This window comes from Helicoverpa zea, chromosome 6 (assembly GCF_022581195.2).
Source record: "Helicoverpa zea isolate HzStark_Cry1AcR chromosome 6, ilHelZeax1.1, whole genome shotgun sequence".
NCBI lineage: Eukaryota > Metazoa > Arthropoda > Insecta > Lepidoptera > Noctuidae > Helicoverpa > Helicoverpa zea.
This window is the reverse complement of record NC_061457.1, coordinates 10,779,225-10,798,935: the sequence shown is the minus strand read 5'-3', so window position 1 is coordinate 10,798,935 and position 19,711 is coordinate 10,779,225. Positions and strand designations below refer to the sequence as shown.

General features: G+C 36.6%; 1 protein-coding gene across 1 annotated transcript; it reads right to left on the bottom strand.

Moving 5' to 3' along the window:
- Positions 1–1,443: 1,443 nt before the first annotated feature.
- On the bottom strand, positions 1,444–18,028 carry LOC124631161 (ubiquitin-protein ligase E3B). The gene is made up of 19 exons (XM_047165379.1): positions 17,600–18,028; positions 17,093–17,335; positions 15,611–15,863; positions 13,918–14,106; positions 13,250–13,441; positions 12,466–12,791; positions 12,131–12,255; positions 11,497–11,668; positions 10,793–10,911; positions 9,817–9,989; positions 9,432–9,512; positions 8,939–9,137; positions 7,331–7,494; positions 6,797–6,943; positions 6,174–6,289; positions 5,682–5,811; positions 5,066–5,230; positions 4,530–4,641; positions 1,444–3,864 (listed from the first exon to the last, which is right to left on the bottom strand). Exons 1-19 carry the CDS (start codon positions 17,758–17,760, stop codon positions 3,692–3,694), a joined length of 3,240 nt encoding a protein of 1,079 aa, XP_047021335.1. The 5' UTR covers positions 17,761–18,028; the 3' UTR covers positions 1,444–3,691.
- Positions 18,029–19,711: the final 1,683 nt, after the last annotated feature.

Sequence of the window (19,711 nt, the reverse complement as noted above, 5' to 3'; positions counted from 1 at the left end):
AGTATCTGTTGAGACCCCCTCACTTATCTAAAATACAAAATTTCATTAATATACCTATTGTAGGTCTTGAGATATTGACGTCAGAAAATCGCTATTTTTACTATACACTTATTCACTTATTCACTGACTCACTCATCAAAAACCTAGACCACTTCCAATGGTCGTATTGACTTGAAATTTGGCATGGAGGTAGGTCTTTATGTCAAGTTAAAGGGAAAAATCTGAAAATGGCCAAGTGTGAGTCGGTTTCAAAATAGTGAAGGTGTTTTATACCCGGTGTAAATTTATTCCCCTAAGGAACTAAAACGAACTAAATTTATCTATATTTATATAATATATCTTCGAATGGTACAAAGGTTTGTATTTAGTCAAAGTAAAGTAAAAATCTGAAAACGGCCAAGTGTGAATTACTTTCGAAAATAACGAATGTGTAACTTTGATCCACGAACATAATATATGATAACATGTCATGTCAGTCAGTTGGTAAATCTAGTCCATTTAGTTAATCTAGTTCATTTCTTTGTAAGAAACATAGTGCATATTAAAAAATCTAAAAAATAGTATAAATGAGACATTTCTTTAACTAACTTCATCATAAGAAAAAAATAAAATAAACAACCTTACAAAAATAAATGAAATCCCACCCAAAACAAAAATGTGAAAGACTGCCAAGTTCGATAATATGGGAATGCTTCGCCTATAAAAGAAGTGAGATCTGAATAAGTACCAAGTTCCATACACATACCTCAGTTAAAAATAGTTACTTTTTAATGATGATTACTTGGCAAGTTTTAATAGAAAATTAAATACTTGATTCATTGCGTTTAGTAGGTTTATAACAAGGTGTATGAAAACTTGCCAAGTAACATCATTAAAAAAGTAACTATTTTTAACTGAGGTATGTGTATGGAACTTGGTACTTATTCAGATCTCACTTCTTTTATAGGCGAAGCATTCCCATATTATCGAACTTGGCAGTCTTTCACATTTTTGTTTTGGGTGGGATAATATTTTATGCAATATCTATTTAGTTTCCTAAAAGTTTTAGTTTGTTTTTGATCAATTTAAGGTGTAGTGTATTTTAAATACTTAATACTTCTCATAAAAAAAATCGCCTGCCATCGACTCGTCAAGATATATGCAATATGACTTTTTTGATATTGGTTTTTTAAATTACCACTACCCAGAACCATATACTGTACTCGCCGTTTTCCCGCGGTTTTACCCGCATCTAGTGGTAACTACTACCGTACCGGGATAAAATATTGCCTATGTTACTCGGGAAAAGTCTAGATTTACAACAGTGAAAGAATTTTTTAATTAATTCAGTATAGATTATATTATAGATTACTATAGACTGGAGCTTCCGCCACCGGTTTATCTATTTTTTTTATTGAAAAAAAAAAATATTAAAAAGGGTATTATAGAAATAAAAGTCATCAATAATAAATATCAATTATTTTATCACAGAGAATCACATTGTGTTATACAACATATTTACGTGGCTAGTACAAAATATCCCTTACAATGATCCTTGTCTATGCATATATTAGTAAAATACTTAAAAGTTTTCAATTAAAATGGAAACACTACTACAAAATACTTATCTTTGTTCAACAGTTAGTTAACCAACTGCAGAAGACATTTTATAGATGTTATTTTATACACCTTATTGAATTTGATGTCAAAGGATAAATATTATCCAGGATGTATATCCAATTTTCTTGCAACAGGTTCTGTGGCCCCATAGACTATTTATTTATTATATTGTATTTAATTAATACAGTTCTGCAGTTGCTTTACTTTAAGAATGTTGATAAACTCGTTTCAAAGTAATTGCACTAAATTAACAACGAAATAAAAATTTTATACAATAAAATATGCTGTTATAGACTACAGACAAAAATTACAACACAGGGGCACAAACCTTAAGATAATATTGCAAAGTATATAAATAGCTATGGAGACCTTAATTGTAAAAATATGATGATATAAAATATAATAAGTGCAATACTAAAGTGAGGGTAATATTGACACGAAATAAGTTACATTAAGATTTTCTATAACAATATAAAACTTTGTACAGTCCTGTGTACATACAATATGGCTGCTGATGTTATTTACTTTCAATAAAATTAATTTCGTTACCGATGACTTGCATTATTCATATACTTTAGCTTCAACTTGTATTGTGTATGTACTATGACAAAAAAAAGCTTTGAAATATTGACGAGTTCAAGTATCAATTTAAATTTTCTTGAAATAGCCCAACATAATTAACTGTACATAAAAAAGTAAATAAAAGTCAATATTAGTAAAAGTTAAGTAATACGTTATTGTCTATATACACCTATTTATACATTGGACTGGATTATTTAGAATTCATTTTAGATACCAATTTCACCATCTTACACCGTGAATATGGTACAGACAGCGACAAAAGTAATTTAACACAAAATTTTGTTTGAACTTATTTTTAGTCATAGCTGAATCATATAAAATAATGGGATAATGGAAAGCAGTCTATCGAAATATTTGGTATATATTCTTACGTTATAGTTCAGCATTTTGTCGCTGCCTGTACACGCTAAAATGACGAGATCTAGATTACAGACGTACATTCGTTCTACATACAATATGTTATAAATAATAAATAATTCGTATCAGTGATGTAGGCTTCGAATACACGCGTTTGACACACGGTCGCGTTAGGCCTAATCTACGTTACTACGAGCAAATAAACCCGTGACAAACTGGCCTAATAACTTACTTCATGTTGTTATGTATGAAACATTACAAAATCGTGCTATAGATGCTATTTAAATTAAGTTACTGGCCTATAAGAGGATAAACAAATCGTATGATAAATCGTACAGTCGTTACACATAATTTTTCAAAAGCTTAACCTAATGAATATGCAACACAATTTCACACATTACAATATACAAACTCCAATTTACATAATGGGTCTTTTCATGTACTTATTTGCAGACGTTAACTTACGCAAATAATTTTTGAGATCGTCGTTAAATTAGATATGGGTGTATTTCAGTTCCGCTACTTCACGATTAAGTAGGTTGTTTTAAGTTTTAATTAATCCAAATATTCATACTCAACCTCTTTTCCAACAATAAAATGAATCTCCTTGAATTTATTGGATTCTTAGTCACTGTGTTTGGACTCCTTCGTTAGCCGAATGTTCTAGCAAGTTAGAATTATACATTGCAGTTCATACAATATACAAAATATAGAATCTCTCGCATTCGCCGTCTCCTATACTTGGATATAATTATAAAAGGTGACTTGTGAAAATAGTGCAGTGCATTCACATTGAAAACTTAGTGAGACCAAAACATCGTTTAAAATTGCCACAAACCGTGCAAATATTAACAATAGTATGAGTATTTAATATTTTGTACCCGCTTAGAAACGCGCCATCTTGGCATAGACAAAGAAGACCAGCTTCTCATTTTTTGATGAATAAAAGGAATCGCACTTCTATACATTATCACTGGCATTATAAAGTCGAGTCTTTGCTCATAAAAAATCTCCTACCCTGCGATTTGGTTAAAAATGACTACAGTCACTGAGGACACATTTCTTTTGAATTTGGAATATTCGATTTATGGTTCGAATTTGACCATGAAGGTTTGCGTAACATGTTGATTTCCTTTGATTTCGTGTTCTCTGATTAGGACAGTTCGAATCCAGTGTTGCTGTTGACGGCATATCGTAGTTTATCCCGAAGGGTACTTCGTTTCTGGTAGTTTGGCAGCTTGAGAAGGTTGAAACAGGTAGACGACGTCGGGAGACGGTTCAGCGGATCTTTCTTTCTTATTGTGAAGAAGCCGCGGATTACGCTACCTGGAAACAATTTTATTTTATGATTTAAGTGAGTGCAACGTTTGCGATTTTTTTAGTTGCTGCTGTTTAAACTAGCTGTACCATGCTGTTTCACAGTCCAATAAGTAAATGTCGGTAACGAAATCAACGTATATAAAGAAGTCTAAATGAATATACAAGGTGTTGATTTGCATTCGTGCCATAGTTTGAGGAGGAGGACATACAATACGTAAATAATCGATTGCAATTACAGTAGATGGGAAATAACTAATATGCACTGCTTTTTTTGTCATTGTAATGTCGTGGTATTTCCGAAGTAACCCAATTTTATGAATGAAATTTATGAGTGATCGTTGCGTATGCTTTGTGTTTGCGTTTGTGTGAGGGTGCAGCACGGTTTTAACGCCAGTAACATACGCGAAAAGTTTAAATAAGGCTAGATGACATTTACGGAATTCCGAAAAAAAATTACGTACCAATTTTTTTATTGATTTGGGTCGAGAATCAATAGCATAATTACCTCCTTGAATACGGCACGGATGCAAATCAACAGCTTGTATAAACGAATTACTGGAAAGTTTCATAAATCCATCCCAACTTTTAGGTTGATGATTCCTACGTTAAAAAGCGTTTACGTTGTCAGCAACATTTATTTATCTACGTGATGAATTTATAAGTTCACTAACCTATGGTGTCACCGGTATCCTCATCGTCGCCGACCTCAACGCATCGTATAGAGAACGGCGGCTTGAGATGCGCGAACCCAAGCACTGGCGGTTTGGAGCATGACGTCACGAACTAAAACCAAAGAAATGAAATCCACCACCAATTTGTACACCAATTCCATTTGGTAGAACATAGAGCTCTAACATGTTTAATTTTAAGACCTATCTGTATACCTATGCTCACAAATAAATACATTGAATTGAATTGAATTGAATCAGATAAAATACAAGTCTCTCAGTACATCCGACTAACGGCCATTTGGTGCAAGTTTTTATTCCCACATTTTGTCTCACATTTAAATTTTGTAGCGACATGATTATTTAACGAGAAATGAAGGTACAGGCCGCATTAGAAGACACAAAAATATAAGTGTATAAGTTTGTGCCAAATTTAACGGCACAAACCGATTTTAACGTATCAGCCGGTGACGCAAGTTTGTCACATGTGTACTCGGCAGTTAGATACGAGCCGCCATACAGTTTGGCGTGACGCATACCTTAAGGAACATGGCTCGCTCGTGCTCGCTGAAGTCGCGCTGCAGCACGTCCCACAGCCAGCACACCACGCGGTGCGAGTCGTGGAAGCCGCCGTAGTACTGCGTGTGACGGCGCAAGTCGCGTAAGTCTAGTGGCACGTTGTCGCCGCTTATTAGACGTTGAAGCTGTGGAGTGGCAAAAATTAATAATTAGGTATAATTTTGTGAGCTAAATTTTGAGAAGAGGTTACGAATAAGTACATATACATATAATTCACAAGATAACTGAAATGTTGAAACAATTCTGAGGGGTACACCTGGCATTCTGACGGACACAAAATCTGCAATAGGTGCGTACCGCTTGCACCTTACAGCGCTGTGATGTTAAACGGACTCTTCACAGTGACAATGCGATGCGTAACCATTGTATTCGCTAATAAGGGTGCGTTAATGACGGGCACGCGGAATGAATTTGAGCGCGCTCACAGCTTTAAAAGGAGCGTACGGATCATAGCCAATGCGTAATGATTACAGTAATGTCCATTTGGTCTCTATAATTATTTGTCGTTTTTTTATTTGAGAAGAAAAATGTAATTTATATTTGATTGAAATCTCAGAGTTAATTTGAAAAACCAACCTCAGGCGTTGAGAACAGTGACAACCATTCAGGGTTGATGATTGTTCTAAAACCTTTGATGAAAGCATTCGTCTGGTCTTTGATCTGCGTGTGCATTCTGAAGTGGGCCATCAGGTGTATGTAATTTATTCTGAAATTATTTAAAAATGTTGTAGTATCGTTCAGATAGAAGTCAGAACTTAAGCGTAAAGCTAAAGAAATTGACTCCCAAAACCAAATTATACAGATGAAGAGTTTGTTTCAATGCACTAATCACAGGAAATGTGACCCATTTGAAAAAGCTTTCTGTGTAAGATAGCCCTTTTATCGAGAAAGATACATAAAGGCAATTTCTGATTCAGGTGCGGCGGTCACTACGAATGCAGGTGAAAATACTATTTTGTGCTGAAAGTGCAATAAACGATATGACATGATGTACACTAAAAACTTCTAAAAGAGTAATTTATTTCACCAACGACTTCTTCATATAAATTAGTAAAGGAAGTAACTTACTTGTTTTCATTTGTAACTGGTACTGCCTTTCCTCCCGGGACGAGTTCGTGTGTAACAATTTCTCCCAATCTCTCTTCGTCCACAGAAAATGTAAGCTCTAACGAAGATATATCACCCTAGAAAAAAATATACAGCAGGTTTTTTAAAACTATCATTATAGTTATCGGCACGAATCTTGAGCTCTGACCTACATCTGCGCAGAAGTGATTTATTAGCAAAGAACCAATCCCGAGTGACGGCTATGACGCGATGCGCTGCGGGCCAATCACCGCTTTAGCCCGCCCCCGCGCCTCACTTCATACCACAAAAGGGACCCAATGAATTACTTCTGCGCAGGTGAAGGTCAGAGCTCAAGATTCGTGTCGATAACTATACCACTGTCATTTATTTACCACCAATAAAGTTTTTTTTTTTGTATACCGTATATTTATTACTACTACTGAGCGCTCCCAAGCTAACGTTTAAAAAGACAATGTGCATTAGACTATTTTCACAACCAAATATGGCTCACCCGCATTCGTCATAAAACCTTAAGAAAATACAATTAATTTTGCACCTTCATTTTTATATATATTTATTTCCAGTTTTAATTAGTTCTTACTACAACAAAAAAAAATAATTACCTGAAAATGTTTAATATAAGTCAAACTCCGGTACAGGTCCCTATCCAGCGAGGGCAGCTCGTCTATCCAGCTGTACAACGCCTGCTGAGTCTGTCCCAGCACTTGGCTGAGGAAGAACGAAGCGAATGGCACGTCCACTACTATGCCCTGTGGGGGAAAACGTTTGGTGTTTACTTGTCCTATAAGTATCCTTGTAATATTATACATAAATGCATGTATGTTTGTGCCATATACACGCAAAAGCTACCGAAGAGATTTTGATGATAGATGCTAGTAATATAGCTTTTATACCAGAATGACATAAAGGCGACTTTTTATCCGGTTACGGGAAGCAGTCCCCTCGGGTAGCGAGTGGAACCGATGGCTGAAACTAGTTGTATTACAATTTAGAACAAGACATACTATATTATATACATATACTTATTTTTTGGTTTACTAACTCATTGTGTAATTTTAATAATGTTAAATTTTACAGGGTATAAAGAACACTCGCTTTATTAAAAGCGAAAAAATAAATTTTGTAATAAAACTGACCTCATAAACAGCTTTCCCCAGCATCCTGCCGATAAATTCGAACAGTTGCAGATGGTTTTCCTGCAGACACGACGTCGGCGACGGGTATAGACGCTCCTCGCTCGTCACGCGGAACAAGTTCAGTGACGGATCGAATACCCGCTTTATTGTTTCTTCTAGAAATTCTGTAAAGGTAATATGTAAAAGTTTTGAAAGGATTTTACACAGTCGGGTAAAAGGTTGAAATAATGAGAGTTATACATATTCCGAACGACTATAGTTCGGCCATTCAGAGAATGCGTTCCTGACACGTCGCGATTGAACTGACGACGTAACTTTGCAATGGCGTTGCAGTTACGATAAAAATATTTTTGCTGGTTGTTTACCGTTTTAACAATTGAGGAGCATTAAAACAACATTATTATATCAATAATCAATGAATGTTATAATTTTGTGCCAAACTGAGTGTCAAATAACTTGGTAAACAATATTTTTCTAAATCTATACTGCGCTATTACAAGGTTATGTCAGCGGTTTATATTTTGTAGTGCTGTGCTAAAAATAACAGGCAAGTATCGTAATCTGTTCTTATACAGTTATAATATAAAATAATACGTTTTGATTTTCTTTTTAAGAATTGGAAAATAATGGACTATAACTATAACTTAATTATAACGTTTATGAAATATAAAAATAAAACTATGACCAAACCGCATTTTTATACTTAGATTAAAAATGGTAACCCCAAATGGCGTTATGGGCCGCCATTTTGTGACGCTAAAACAGTCGTCCGTTGTCGTTTCGTGCGCATAGACCACGTTTTTCAAGTGTTTTCGATCTTTTTTTATTTGATTACCCGGCTTTTGTTAGACCGAGATATCAGGATTGATTCTGTTATTGATAATAATATAATTATACATGTAGGCGAAGATGATGATGAAGACACCACCTCCTCAAGCAAATCGGAGTCTGATTAATATTCTGTTCGCACATTCAATTCAATGTACTTGTAACAAAGAATAAATAAAACAATTTTATTATATGAATATTACCTTTTTTTGGTTTCCACTTAAATAACTAAAATATAAAACAAATGATTCCGCCAATTTAAAACGAAAATAATCTTAAAATAATGCGGCGGTTCATTTTGAAGGAACGGTAACGAACTCAGTGTTATGTTGTGCCCATCACTAGTCGTGACTAACTGATAGGTGTCAGGAACGCATTCTCTGAACGGCCGAAGTATAACATACTAACAAACTACAATTCAATATGTACTTTTATATTATTCATCCCTAGCCTTTGCACTGGTTCAAATAGATTATATATTTATTTGCAGTCAATTTGCTTAGTGATTTTTTACACTTTATTAATATTATCGCTGGATATAGTTCCTGCTCTTCTGCATGCTCCTACTAGCCTTAGCGTTAGGCATCCCGGCACAGTCATCTTTTTGTTCCACCAGCTGCCGGTACCCATCCTACTGGGAAGTTTGTTCTTCACCGCTTCTTCTTTCCAGCCATAACACTAGGAAGTGGTAAAAGCGGAGTGTTTTGGGGGTCCTGTCATATTGTAAAAAGTGCTGAAAACTAGCCTACTTCCAATGAACTTTTTTGAGTTCGAGTGTACCTTTAAAGACGCCATCCTGATCGATGCCGGCCTCGTCGAGCCCCTGCTCGTTGATGAAGCGCACGCGCACCGTGCCCTTGAGCGCGCGCGACGGCAGCGCCGCCAGCTGCCGGTAGCCGTCCTCCACCAGCCGCGCGCGCCGCACCGTCACGAGCGTCGAGCGCCCGCCGCAAGCACGCTCGGTGAGGCCCAGCACCACCTGGGTGAGGGGATTTTGGTTTGAGGAGCCTTACGTGACAGCCTTTTTATTTGTATATAGCGGTTAATTAATAAGTACATTGCTTACAACCGCGTTATGTAATACCTTTACAGTTTGATGTGAAAAATCCGTGAAGTCAAAATTCGCATTTTCAAAAAAAAAGTTCCAAAATTTTCGTATCGTAGCGCGGATTACACATAGCTCCTAAACTTCTAACAAGTTCCTCCATGTTTCGGAAGGCAAACAAATATACGAATCAGTATTTACTTTCAACTGTGCCAATATAAAACTAACCTTCTCATCGGCAACAGCGCGTCTGAATAATCGTACACGTTCTCCATGCGCTATCATGTGCGGAGTTTTTTGTACTAGTACCTGAAAGAAAACAAAAATGTTATGTCAATAAACTTGACGCTAGCTTTGAATATCGGGATCAGCAGTGTATACTATTGACTTAATACTGTATGTAGGCACCATGGAGAATAAAATGCTTAGCGGAGACGTCACAACGTAAAATCTCCTAAGAAAGTAGCGCCCCAAAAAATGGGTCTCCACTTATCTTTCCTTCCTACGTGGTTGGCAGCAACAAAGAATAAGGCTAGCATTTTTTTGAGCGATAACTTTTTTGTCGTGAGAATTATATATTTTGTAGCAACTGCCTGTATGTACTATATCTTACTTGCTGAGGCTTCTTGCCCTTCTCGAGGTCTGCCATGAACTGTCCCTCGCGTATCTCGCGCACGAGCCAGTGGTTGGCGGGCGTGTAGCAGCGGCGGCAGTCGCGTCGGTACAGCACCAGCAGGAGTGTGTGGAGGGAGCTGAACAGCTCGTTGCTTTGGATTGTTTTGAGATCTAGGATGAGAGGAAATTCGTAGATAAAAAGAAGGTCATGATTGGCTTAAACTTGAGTTGACGTACGTTGATGAGTATGAAATTAGCCAGTCTACTACCCAGAAAGACAACTTATTTCATACTCGCCAAGATATTGTCCGCAATTTAAATTAACGCGAGGCAAAGCGTTCTGAACTGAGCATTCCACGTGATCGACCGCGCGATCGTCGCCGAGCGCTCATTGCTGGAAGAGGGCTAAGAGGAACGCGCATCGAATTTATTGTTCAATCTCACGAAAAACGCAAGATAGTATAGTTCGGCCATTCAGAGAATGCGTTCCTGACACGTCGCGATTGAACTGACGACGTAACTTTGCAATGGCGTTGCAGTTACGATAAAAATATTTTTGCTGGTTGTTTACCGTTTTAACAATTGAGGAGCATTAAAACAACATTATTATATCAATAATCAATGAATGTTATTACGTCGTCAGTTCAATCGCGACGTGTCAGGAACGCATTCTCTGAATGGCCGAACTATAGTCGGTTTACCATCAATAACATTATCCAGTGTAAACCCATATTTTGAAAATTACATATACATAATATATCAAGGAATAAATCAGATCATGGAAGAGCTTGACACACATCACACTCAACACTTTGGTTTGAATATTTAAGAGTAATATCGTAGACATTGTATTTACCGCCTACAATTCCAATAAGATTCTCAATTTACGCACAAGAATTACAAAAATAATCTCAAATTCTATTAAAAAACCCTTAAATTAATCTATATAATTTCACGTAAAAGCCTGTACTCACCAAACAGCTGTCCCATGATGGACTTGTAGACGAACATGTTGAGAAACTGCGACATGTTCACGAAGTCCTGCAGCTTGAACGGCGTCTGTTGCTCGTACATCTCCATGTCGTCTAGTATACTATGTACCGCCGTTGTACATAGTGCATAATGTATAAATAAATTAATAGTTATTTAACCTGAAATGAGGCGTCCCACCACCGCATTCTGGGTTCATATTGTGAAGCTCTTCTGTTATATGCTACACATGTGTTAGTGGGGCGCGTCATTTCAACTTAGTGGGGCCATAAAATTCTAATATCGTGAAAAATACAAGAAAAACCTTTTAGTACTTTTTGAGTAGACGCGGACTGTTTTATAATAAGCGTTTTTCTTTTTTTTTTCGAATTGAATCGATAACCTTTTGAAATCTATTTCAATGCTGTCGTTATTGATTTTTAATTAAGTCAATATGGCGCCGAGCAGTTGCGATATTATTTAAAAAAAAAGAATCTACAAACACTCTCATTGTAAAAAAAATGTCTGTAGCCTAACCACTTCCCATTATTGAAAGTTTTGGTGATATTTGTTCAATAGTAACGCTACCAGAAAGGACCAAGTTAAGCAACAATATACACTCTCCTCTCACAAACTCTTCCACCCCTCACCCTATAGCCATGTACATATCCCACTACCAAAACAGTTAAAAAATATAACCAGTACTCACGTAACATAATGCGTCATACAATCAGCGAAGAGTATCAGCATCTGGAACTCCGGCGCCGATGTCTTCGTGTTCACAGCCAATAGATCGAGGAAGGACTTCAGCCCACAATTTGGTCCCAACGTGCATAAGAACTGCCATAACGAGTACAGTATCTCATCTTGATTGCACAACCCTGGGAATAAAGTATTGGTTTTTGAATTGGTGTGAATTAAAAATACTAACTTGTCGGTATGACGACAGACCCACATGTTCGAAAATGTGCAAACATTTGAACGAGCGAATCTCAAGAATTGCTGGACCAATTTTAACTAATATATAAGTGTTGTATAGCCCATTTATCGAGTGCGGTTATAAGCTACTATTCTATCATGATTCATGAATCAGTACCCACAAGACGTGGATGAAACCTCTGTCTGTGCCTTTTCGTGGCATTTATAATCATTTATTTATTTGCTTTATAACATATTTTATTTTCTAGTTTTAAATATTGAATACAAAAGAATTTATAAAAAAAAACATTACATTTATTTTTATTTATATTAGTTGTACACAACAATCTATTTTCTCTAAAGACGTGAAAAGAAAGGGGTTTTAATTCCAGATATAACAATGCGACATAACAATAATTATGTACCTGTGAGTATATCAAGTTTGACTTGCGTCATAGTTTGTAGTGCTGTGTGATACATGGAGCAAATGAGCGCGGTCTTGGTGCAGTCCGGCGAGCCTAGCTTTCTGTAGTGCTTGTTTGCGTTAGATCTGAAACAAAATTACGTTATGTAATGGACATGTAAACGAAGTTAGTATTAAAAATTAATTCATTTAATGGTGAAAAGAGCATTTGTAAAATGGTTCATTAAACTAACTAAAAAAACTTAGAAGTCACAAAAGTTTTACTTGAAATAAACAAAAAAATATATATATTTAATTTTATTTTTGCAATGCATGCTTTAATTAAATGACACTCACCTATTAGTCCTAGCCTCAATAGCCCTCCTAATAATAGCAGCCGGGTTATTACTCTGTACCGGCGTCGACGGCTGCGACGGTCCCGCGCCCTCCTCTCCCGTCACCCCCGCATCTATCATCTCCTTCAGCGGTGTTGCCAACAACTTCTTCAATAAAGGAGCTCCCCATAACAGTGACAGCTGAGTGCGCAAGTTACCCATGGCCGGGGGAAGGTATGTGTCGAAGCTTTGGGAGAACCAGCCGAGGATTGGATGCCAGTTGCTGAGGTTACCCTTCTTGCAGACAACGTACTGTTGGCAGGAGTCGAGGAAACGGGTTACGACTAGCTGTGGATGATGGAAATATGGAGTTAATAATTTTGATACTAATAATTTGTTACATAGTGCGAAATAAAATGTGGAATTCATTAAAAAAATAAACATTAAATCAGTGGCTGTCTGAAATGTGTATAAAAGTAGTAAAAATATTAAAATAATGTATGCTTAAAGTTTATTGCTGCAACATTACACAATTTTAACTATTAAAAAATATCAAATTAATTCACTAAGGCATAGGTTCACCGACAACATAGATATTCGTTTTTCTCAAAAGTTTACAATGAAAATTGAACGTAAAAAATCATAGTAAAAAGTTGAAAATCTGACATTTAATTTGTCGGAGAACTTGGACCGAAGTCCCCTTATGACCCTTGTGACTTATAATACATACCTTCACACTAATTCACCAAAAATCAACCAGGCATTCAAAATTAGAATCTCTAAAACATAAAAATATTAAACCTCACCACAAAGGTCGGATGATAAGAGTCGATCATTGCGAAGTCCCGCTCGGAGTGCGCGAGCTGCACGAGGTTGGCGAGCAGGCACAGCGCGTAGTTGCCTTCCAGCGTGTTGAACACGATGCGCATGTTCTGGTCCGTGCTCAGGAACTCCAGGCACTTGTCGAACATCGAGTACGAGCGGTATGATGACATTGACTGCGGATGGTAAATAATTATATTAGTTTATTAAGATGGTTAGACTCTCGTACGCATGGTGCCATCAATCCCCTGAACTGATCTCGGCAGGAAGGACATTGAACTTGTTACCCAAGATCGAGTGTGAAATAGCCTTCTGTGAGCCCTATGACCCTGAAGAAACCGTTTGTATGAATTTTGGTATAACGTTCGAATTGTTAATGAGAAACATCATTTATTAGATGCTTATTTACTTTTGTCCATTCCAGAAGCAAGGAGTCAGAAAGTGACAACCAAGCCTACCAAGAGGTATCGGGTTACCCAGGTAAGTGGGTTGAGGCCAGATAGGCAGTAGCTCCGTGTAAAACGCTGTTATCACTCAACTGTGTATTATTAGAATGGAAGTCCATCCAACAAACTTAGGAAAAGACTAGGCAGATGATATTGATTCTGATTATTTTTATTATCAAACACCAAAAAAGTATAAGTAATCTTACCTCAGGTGAAATCTGCTGCATATGAAACACCAGCGTAGGCACGGACAGTATCTGTATGATATACATGGTGAGCAGCTTCTCCGAGAACTGAGCGGACACCAGCGGTCTGAGTGAGAGCGTAACTATCGCGGTGAGCGATATGTTTTTCAAGTAGATCTTCTCGCGGCAGAGGCCTCGGAGTAGGAGGGACTGGAGAGAAAAGAGGATTTATTACTATCGGTACTATTTTAGGCCGTACGGAGAAGGAAAGCTGGTCGATAGAGCTATACCATTGCTTGCTGGGCAAGCAAGGCTGGCTTCAATCTGCTAGTTTAATGTAAACACCTTAAATGACCTTACAGGGCATAGAGGTTAATTTTTCATTGGTTGTTGGAGCTTGCATTCGGTTTGGGTAAAAAGTAATATTGATCAAGACTGTCACATAATCAATGTCATAAAAGGGAAATTGTATCAAAGTCTACTAAACTAAATTCATTTAAGATGTATATCTTAAACAATATTTAGACGACAATGTTTTTTTACGACTAATTTTAATAATGGAATAAGAAGTCTAGACAGAATAGCGGTAGTGCGAATATATTGCAGGTGTCCTGCATTTAAAATGACTAATCTACTAATGCAACAATGACACTTATACTAATTGGATAATTTGCATGGCACACGCACTAATAGCCATTTGCTGCCTTTAATTTCGTAAGTGATATAAATGGTCCTAAATTAATCAAGTTTACAATTAATTACTATGTCCCTTAAGAATTTAATTACTTAAATTATATATATAGAAAATATTATTATAGTCGTAGTTTCTGTACGCAAAAATCAGTATTTATCAAGATGCATTTGGTCCGCATCAAATCAATTAAAACTTCAATTGCGTGTGTCGTGATGGTTGCGTGCCAATTCACGATGCCTTTGTCGTCAATTAAAATCAGTGACCATACATTGTTCCACATTAAGTATTACACTGAGTTGCTAAATAATTTGTCTAAGGGCGCGTCTAGACGGTCTACATTTGTGTGAAATTTGTGGCTGCAATATTGTCAAAAAATTGCCTAGCTATTATAGAAAAAATATTTTACAGACACTGATGTCCGAACAATCTAGGGCTGAGCCACGTGTTGCAATATTGCTCACAATGTAACCAGCCAGTGTTGCAGTCACATATTTCACAAAAGTATAACATGTCTAGACGCGCCTTTAGTCTTATCAGTTACATGTACAACAGGAAATATTGTTGTAAAGCGACATAGGTCATAGACGTAATTGTTTACGGATATCTCTCACTACTTGAATAATTACATACATCATTTTGTATCACTTGAAATAATGTTATAAGTAATTAATAGATTTAAACTTAGTTTGTTTAGTAATTAGTGGTACTCCTGGGTACTTCCCTTATCTTTTAAATTGTGTTTAAGCTATAAATTATATTAATGTGTTTATAAATTAATATTATTGGTTGAAAACAAGATATTTGATGCTTCTGCTGAACATGAAAACTTTATCTTGATTATTTAGGATTGCTGAGTGTCATTGCTTATCCATGTCACTTGCACAATACTTTTATGGAATTTTTTTAAGGTAGGCTTCCACGAATCAGAAATATTAAAATTGGTCATAAATAAAATTGTACTGGCCAACTATTTTATTGCTTCTAAACGGGGATAAAAAATAAAACCTCATTTTTACTCACCTTCAAGGTCAAATAATATCCCTTATGAAACAGCGAGCCCATAACATTAGCACAAAGCTGGGTCATGCCTCCTCTAAGTTTCTCAAAATTCTTCAGCCGTGTCAGTGCCCAGGTGTTGTTGGCGGTGAATGCTACCAATGTGTGAAGGTGGATGAGTATGCTCTGCATGTCTATGGGAGACTCCGGCTTCAGCTCCTCGAGGTATAGGCAGCATTTGTACAGGAGGTCTTTGATGTGAGCTATCCAGCGAAGACTGGAATAAAAAAATAAAGTATTGGTAGGTTCTTTCTTCGACTTCTAATTTTAAATTTCCAAAAATTTTTAATGAAGGAACAACTATGCAGTTAATATTTTTACTAGTGGGTTTAATGGTCACCACAAGAAGAATACACAATCAATTATTCAATTATTGTTTTTGCTTTTGTTTCACAATGTTGTAAAAATATATTTATGTCTTTCCTGAACAATGGAAAATAATTTATTAAGTTATTTTAAATTTCTTTAAATGCATCATGAACGTATGACATGAATAGTGCTAATGTAGATATGTAGAACATATATGCAACAACAGGAAGTCTATATTTCACTTCCAGTTAAAAGTAGATTACATAAACTTAAATGTACAAATGTACAACGTAAATGTAAAGTGGTGGTGACCTAGTGGGCAAAGAACCAACCTCTCGAGTATGAGGGCGCGGGTTCGATTCCAAGTCAGGCAAGTACCAATGCAACTTTTCTAAGTATATCTTAGACACCAATGACTGTGTTTCGGATGGCACGTTAAACTGTAGGTCCCAGCTGTCATTGAACATCCTTGGCAGTCGTTACGGGTAGTCAGAAGCCAGTAAGTCTGACACCAGTCTAACCAACGGGTATCGGGTTGCCCGGGTAACTGGGTTGAGGAGGTCAGATAGGCAGTCGCTTCTTGTAAAGCACTGGTACTCAGCTGAATCTGGTTAGACTGGAAGCCCACCCCAACATAGTTGGGAAAGAGGCTCGGCGGATGATGATGACATAAACTTAAATGTATTAAGTATCACTAATGAATACTACAATAAAATGATTACAAAATTGGTCATCTAAATATAGAAATGTTATCTTTGGAATGTTACTTGCTTCATAAATGGTCTTGTTTTATAACAGTCAATTATTTTGCAATCTTAAAAAGTCCTGTTTGCCTGTTCTGTTTTGTTAGGTGTTATCTTTGATATAGAATACAATATTATTTAGCTGATTTTATACAAATTCTATTCTTTGTAATTTTAAGTATTTAGTCAAAAAATCAAACTATGATGGATCATAAACAGGATTGTTATTATTTAAATCAAGTGATTTTCTTATAAAAATCATGAGACACTATTGTAAATATATGCCAATAAGAAGTAGTTTTAAAACAATAGCATTTTAACACACTTATTTAAATATTTTTGGTTTATAACAATAGAATACAGCTGAATTCTAAAAGTAACATAAAATACCAACCTATATTCTTTATTTAAGAAGACTCCAACGTAGGACGTTTTCACAGACTCCGAGTGCAAGCTATTCACAATATACTTGCATAGTTTCTCAAATCTCTTGCGGTCTCTCTGCTGTTTGAACACGAGGAACAGTCGGCATGTTACTCGGTACACTTCTAGTGCTGGGATCAGTTCTGTTGGCTGCGGTGGATCATCTGGAGAGCCGTGAGAGACTGGCTCTGGAAGGAGCTGGTCGAAATCATTGCTAGAATCAAGAATGATGGGTTAATATTTATTCCTGTTGAAATATACTTTTCTTATGTGGTATGTAGATTATTGTAGATTGATATGGTGTGTTGATGATTTTGCCTATGTAAATTCTATATTTATATTATAGTTTATTTTGGTAAGACATCTGATACTAGTATTGTGGTATCTACTCTTGTGTAATATTAACTGATAAGGGCTTGTCAACATTTTCCAAACATTAGAAATGCTTAGACACAGGTAGAGGGAACATGAGACTCACAGAATACGTTTGACGAAAGCCTGTCTAGCCAGCCAGCCGCGTACGGCGGCCTGTATCTGCACGGCCGACTGTTCCCGTTTCTTCTCCAGCGCGCGCTCCTCGCGAGCCGCCTTCGTCTGCTCCAGGAACGTGTCCTTACTCGTCAGAGACTTAGAAAACATCTTCCACCGACCCTATCGTACTCAACACAAATAATTCGCTTTGTTTCTCTTTTCGGTCTACCTGTCAGGACAAACTGCACCGATGCATCGTATAAAGCAAAGCTATCGCACGGTAAGCATTGTTGATGACTGGAAAGCACTCTAAATCAACTTTTTAAATCATGTTGCTAACTAGTAACAATTGATTTTATTACATTTACGGTTTATTTTAGAGAAGCCCTTCGGGTAGAAATTTGTTATTTTGACATTTTTGTCTGTGTTGTCAGTTTTTCGAAAACTACGAGCTTCGTAGTTTCTTGCAACATTTCAATAAAAACCTGTGCAAAAACTACTATTTGAATAATGCGTAATATTTTGTTATTGTATTCAGTAATATTTATTAGTATCTCAATTGTATAAAATAATCAAATAGGAAGATAAATAATGTAAGTGAATCAATCATTAGTAAAAATGTATTTATAGTTTATTAAACCACTAGCTTTCCGCCCGCGGCTTCGCCCGCGTGGTATTCGGTTCACCCCTCCCGCTGTGGGTTAGCAGCGGTGAGGGAGTGTCAGACTCTTACTGACTAAAATCGTCGTGTTCCGTCCTAGGCCTTTTATATACCAGGGCCGCGGTACCTCTTTCGAACAACCCGCAGCCGCGGCTGGCCCTGGCGCTACTGGGCCCCACTGATTTCAAAACAGACTAATTCGCGGCGAACCTTAACACCACGATACAGAAAAGCACAACGCCATCTATCGAGCTATCGGGAAGCTCGCGATTGAACAATGAGCTACAGGTTAAAGCGCGAGATATCATTGCACTTCTTACGTATCTTAAAAAAAACAACGTCACCACGTTTTAAAAAGCTATCATTCCACTTCTTATGTATTTTAAAAACACATCGTTACCACGTTTTAAAAACACCCAGCGCCATCTATCGCATACCTCAAGAACGAAATAACTTAACTAATACTTATACCAATTAGTAATTCGTTGAATTATAGTTAATTCAGGATAAGTAGATGTAAAAAAAACAGTTAAGACGATAAAACAAATCGTACGTCATCCCTCGGGAATTCCTCATTTTCGAGGATTCATTATCGTATCATTTAGCTTCTAAATTTATATGTTCATATTCGTTTGCAATATATAAGTAGATGTAAAAAAAAACAGTTTAGACGATTAAACAAATTGTACATCATCCCTCGGGAATTCCTCATTTTCGGGGATTCATTATCGTATCATTTAGCTTCTAAATTTACATGTTTATATTCGTTTGCAATATATTACCTTGTTTTAAACGACACACAGCGCCATCTACAATCCATCCATCAAGCAAACAATATTTTTGTTTTCCCTCGGGAATATCTATTTTTTTCGGGATAAAAAGTACCCTATTATTTAATCCGGACTTCTAACTTTACGTCTGCAAAATTTCAAAGCAATCGGTTCAGTAGTTACGGCGTGAAAGCGGAACAAACAAACAAACAAACAAACAAACTCACTTTCCGATTTATAATATTAGTAAGGATAGCGTTAGTAGATTTTTCGTTCAATATATTGACAACATCGTTTTTGGATTGCAAGGTAAATCGTGAAATTCTCCCCAAGTATAACTTAAATTGTATTGTGAAACAACAATACAAATATTTTTTGTTTATGCTTAGAATTTCAAATAAACATTTTAATTAAATTTTGTATTTTCATGTCACGGTACAATAACAGCGGGTGGATACAAATGTGTTCCGTTGGGTATGCAATGGCTGAATATAGTGACTTCAGTTACAGAATTTACCCTTTACAAAAGGAAATTTTTTAAACTGGCAAGTATTGCTAATAAAGTTTTAATTTCATGCAGCAAAGGTATCTTGTATTCCCCCAGCGGGGCCCAGCAGGGCCAAGGCCTTCCGGCAGGCCTTGGCCCTGCTGGCTGCGGGTTGTTCGAAAGAGATACCGCGGCCCTGGT

Excerpts from the sequence above, each read along its gene's own strand:
- LOC124631161 (XM_047165379.1), bottom strand. The coding sequence starts at position 17,760 with ATGTTTTCTAAGTCTCTGACGAGTAAGGACACGTTCCTGGAGCAGACG. Across the intron at positions 14,107-15,610 it reads GATATTATTTGACCTTGAAG|TCCCTCCTACTCCGAGGCCT; the intron begins GTGAGTAAAAAT and ends TTTTCTCTCCAG. Across the intron at positions 5,231-5,681 it reads CACTGTTCTCAACGCCTGAG|CTTCAACGTCTAATAAGCGG; the intron begins GTTGGTTTTTCA and ends GCCACTCCACAG.